Below are 5,079 nucleotides of genomic sequence, written 5' to 3'. Positions count from 1 at the left end.
GAAACAAATGAAAAGACACTAAAAGACTCCTTATATCATGGTTAAAAACCACAAAAACCATGATATATCATGTTGTTGGATCATTCCTTTGATGTTAATTCTGTTAAGAAGCACTCAAACACTAACACAGGTTAAAAGCAACATGATAGATAGATAGTTCATAAGTTCAAACAACTTTCAAACACAAACTGACTTAAAGCAAGAATAAAAATGACTCAATCCTAAAAAGGGAAAAAGATAAAGAAAAACCATGATCAGAAGCTAAAATGTAGCAGAAACATCATCATCATCCTCATCATCATCAACATCATCGGAGATGGGATCAGCAGAAGGTGACCTGCGCCTAGTACGCCTGGTAGGACGAATGCAGCCACACTGAGAAAGTCGAGCCATGCCATTCCAAATGGCACGCAAAGCAGAAACCACATAAGTCTGATGAGCTCCCTGGTCCATAGTGGCAGGATCCTGTGGTGGCTCTGGGAACTCAAATGTCGCGGTCCCAGAAGAAGAACCATACTCAAAACCCCCAGCAGGGTTAAGAGCAGCTGCAGCATCAGTAGTAGTCCGCGAAGCGCGATGGCGACGCGAAGGAGCATAAGCAACATAGTCATCTGGTGAAGGGCAAAAACGCAACTGCTCAGGATCTCTACCAATGGTGGTAAGATCAGGTCGTGGAAGGCGAACAAAGTGCTCTCCTGTCTCATCAACAAACCTCCACAACAAACCCGGTTTCAGCCAATGTGCACTCCTCAAATACTGCTCATCCATAAGCTGTCTCTTAGTGACAACACTATAACCATCAGTAGGAATCTTGTTGAACTGAAGGATAGCAGTAATAAGGCTCCCCAAAGCCTCTTTCTTAGCTCCAGTACCCAGAAATGGCTTGGTCTGAAGCTCAACCAAGTAATGTGCGAAAATAGCTCCAAAGTTAAGGATCATGTTGCCAACACCACAACTCAAAAAGTATAGCTCTGCAGCTCTCATCTTGTTAGGCTCCATCTTACACTGAAAAGTGGTAGCAACAGCTCTAAGAACATACCGGAGTACAGGATGGCGGACCTCTGATTGAAGCATCTTCTTGGAGTCATACTTACCAAGTCCTATGTAAGACCACAAAGGAGAGAGATCTCATATTGCTTGGGCAAAGCAACCTTCTGATAATAACGAGTCCAACGGAATACATCACATAAATGAGAAAAATCGATATCATAAGGCATTCCATTGATGATGAAATACAATTCACCCCCAAATGCATCTGGTGCTTGCTCATTTCTGTAAGTAATCCTAACTGATGCCATGAACTGTCGCACTAAATCCGGGTACAAATCATACTGCCTAGTACAGACGGTTCCTAAACCCATTCTATCAATCAAATCCAAGACCTCATCATGAATTTCAAACCTACAAAGAATAACAGAATCCACAAACCTTGTAGGATCAATCTCAACTCCTAGCCATGCATTGTAGAGCATTGTCTCATAATCTCCCCAAACACCCACTGGCCTGTTGATGAATTCAGGCTTGCTAAGCTCAGGAAGCTTGTGTTGAGGCCATTCTTTCTCTGTTGGAATTGGTTGACCTTCTTCTTTTGGCCATGGGAACCTTGATTGGATGGGAGATGGAAGAGAGAGATCAGGTAAGAAAGTAGGAGCTCTCGTCGGACGTTGTGTAGGTTGGGTAAGGCTCGCCGGAGCTGACGGAGGCTGACGGTGGCCGGATTGACGAGGTGGGCGAGTGGAAGAAGAAGCTTCGCCGTCGTTGGTTCGAGTCCTCTTGTTCGATGCCATCACTCCAAAACAAGAAATTGACACTAGATCCAGGTAGAGGAGAGAAAATCGAGTGGATTGGAGCTTTGAATCACTCAAATCGGAGCTGTATTGAGAGAGTTATGAGCAATTTAGGGTTTAGCTCCGTTTTGTATCGAATGGAAGAAGAAGACGAAACTCGCGATTTTAATCTTCCGTCCCTTGGTTTCAGTGATATTGACCGATGCTCATTAAAGGCAGCATCGATCAATGCTTCTTATGTCGGACCCGGCCCATTTTGATCACAAGCCCAATAATGTTTCAAACCCAGCAAAATCAACCCGATTGGCCCGTTTTCTCATCTCTGTCCATAATAGCGTCGACCGATACCAATTCAAGGCAGCATCGATCGATGCTAGCTCATCAATGATAATCCGTAACTTTTCTCTTGTTTTTTATTTTCCTGAAACAATAAAAACTCAAAACCAAAAATTAATATGTTAGTGATCCTAAAAAGCAAAAATTCAAAATAATTAATTCNGTCAATGCCCCAACAATCAAAAACTTCAACCTCCAGGATAAAGTTTTGTGGCATCTCATGCCTCTTACTAATTTGACCTTTCCGCTGACAAGCATCACATCTAGAGACAAACTCATTAGCNGAGTAGGCAGAGGGTGCATTATCCAAACGCACAATGTGTCCGTCTGGTATCTCAGCTTTTGCCCAATAGTGTTTCACCCTTTGGCCATTAACAATAAATTTCTCCCCTTTTGAGTTCAACAGCACAATAGCTCCATATGGTCTGACTTCTTGAATAGTAAAAGGACCAGACCAGCGGGAACGCAGCTTTCCAGGAAACAGCTTCAAGCGGGAATTGTAAAGGAGAACCTGGTCATTTGGCTCAAATTGTTTGGAGATGATCTTCTTATCATGATGAGCCTTAGTCCTCTCCTTGTACAGCTTGGAATTCTCAAATGCATGAAATCTCAGCTCATCCAATTCATTCAACTGCACTAACCCTCTCTCTGAAGCTGTCTTGGCATCAAAATTCATCAACTTAACTGTCTAGACTGCTTTGTGCTCTAACTCCACTGGTAGATGACAGGCTTTCCCATAAAGCAGATGAAAAGGAGTTGTGCCAAGTGGTGTCTTATAAGCAGTTCTATATGCCCAAAGTGCATCATCAAGCTTCATAGCCCAATCTTTCCTTGTAACACCCATTGTCTTCTCTAGGATCTCCTTAATCTGCCTTTTGGAAACCTCAACTTGTCCACTAGTCTGAGGATGATATGGACTGGCCACTCTATGTGGAACACCATACTTTTTCAGCAGCTTCTCAAACACTTTATTGATAAAGTGCTTACCTCCATCACTGATGACAATTCTAGGAACTCCAAACCGTGGAAATATAATGGTCTTAAACAGCTTAAGAACCACATCAGAATCATTCGTTGGACTTGCAATTGCTTCAACCCACTTGGAGACATAATCAACAGCCACTAAGATGTATTGATTCTTGTAAGAGGAAGGGAATGGTCCCATGTCAATGCCCCAACAATCAAAAACTTCAACCTCCAGGATAAAGTTTTGTGGCATCTCATGCCTCTTACTAATTTGACCTTTCCGCTGACAAGCATCACATCTAGAGACAAACTCATTAGCATCCTTGAACATTGTTGGCCACCAAAACCCAACTTGTAGAACCTTAGACACTGTCTTGAAAGTAGCAAAGTGTCCAGCATAATCTGATCCATGGCAGTGAAATAGAACATCAGGAACTTCTGTCTCAGCTAGACATCTTCTGTAAACACCATCACTGCAATGCTTATACAGATAAGGCTCATCCCAATAAAATATCTTTAGCTCTCTCAAGAACCTCTTCTTATGATAGCCTATGAATTTTTCTGGTTCAACCTCTGCAGCAAGATAATTGGCAATATCAGCATACCAAGGTTGATTGGNAAATATAATGGTCTTAAACAGCTTAAGAACCACATCAGAATCATTCGTTGGACTTGCAATTGCTTCAACCCACTTGGAGACATAATCAACAGCCACTAAGATGTATTGATTCTTGTAAGAGGAAGGGAATGGTCCCATGTCAATGCCCCAACAATCAAAAACTTCAACCTCCAGGATAAAGTTTTGTGGCATCTCATGCCTCTTACTAATTTGACCTTTCCGCTGACAAGCATCACATCTAGAGACAAACTCATTAGCATCCTTGAACATTGTTGGCCACCAAAACCCAACTTGTAGAACCTTAGACACTGTCTTGAAAGTAGCAAAGTGTCCAGCATAATCTGATCCATGGCAGTGAAATAGAACATCAGGAACTTCTGTCTCAGCTAGACATCTTCTGTAAACACCATCACTGCAATGCTTATACAGATAAGGCTCATCCCAATAAAATATCTTTAGCTCTCTCAAGAACCTCTTCTTATGATAGCCTATGAATTTTTCTGGTTCAACCTCTGCAGCAAGATAATTGGCAATATCAGCATACCAAGGTTGATTGGAGCTAGCCACAATAGCTAAATCTCCATCATTCGTCCAATCCGTTTCGGGAAACAAAGGGTGTCGATCTATGCCACCTAGTTCGTGTCGATCGATGCCATACGCATCCGAAGACAAAACCTTCGATTCTTCAGTCTGAAACCCAGAATCAACAAAATAAACATGCTCTTCGGGTAGATAATCACGAATTGGGACATAATCATCAATCCTAATCCTGGACAAATGATCGGCAACACTATTCTCTATCCCTTTCTTATCCCTCATTTCAATGTCAAACTCTTGTAGAAGAAGAATCCATCTCAAAAGTCTAGGCTTAGCATCCTTCTTCTGCATCAAGTACCTTAATGCAGCACGATCAGTATGAACAATGACTTTTGAACCAACCAGATAAGATCTAAACTTCTCAAAAGCAAACACCACAGCCAACAACTCTTTCTCTGTTGTTGCATAATTTCTTTGTGCCTGATCAAGTGTCCTGCTTGCATAGTAGATTGCATGAAGCTTCTTATCTTTTCTTTGTCCCAGCACTGCTCCCACTGCAAAGTCACTAGCATCAGACATCACTTCAAATGGAAGATCCCAATCTGGTAGCTGAACAATAGGTGCACTCACAACCTCATGCTTAATCCTCTCAAAGGCTATGCGACATTCATCAGTGAATTCAAACTTGACATCTTTGCACAACAAAGCAAAAAGTGGTCTTGCTATCTTGCTGAAATCTTTGATAAAACGCCTATAGAACCCTGCATGTCCAAGAAAGCTCCTCACTGCCTTCACATTCTCTGGTAGTTGAAGACTTGTCATCACCTCTATCTT

General features: G+C 42.1%; 1 protein-coding gene across 1 annotated transcript; it reads right to left on the bottom strand.

The window, feature by feature from the left end:
- On the bottom strand, positions 2,201-2,799 carry LOC104772908. The gene is made up of 2 exons (XM_019241975.1): positions 2,364-2,799; positions 2,201-2,208 (listed from the first exon to the last, which is right to left on the bottom strand). The coding sequence occupies exons 1-2, from the start codon at positions 2,797-2,799 to the stop codon at positions 2,201-2,203; spliced, it is 444 nt and encodes a 147-aa protein (XP_019097520.1).

Source organism: Camelina sativa, chromosome 20 (genome assembly GCF_000633955.1).
Source record: "Camelina sativa cultivar DH55 chromosome 20, Cs, whole genome shotgun sequence".
Taxonomy (NCBI): domain Eukaryota; kingdom Viridiplantae; phylum Streptophyta; class Magnoliopsida; order Brassicales; family Brassicaceae; genus Camelina; species Camelina sativa.
This window is presented reverse-complemented; position numbering and strand designations above follow the sequence as displayed.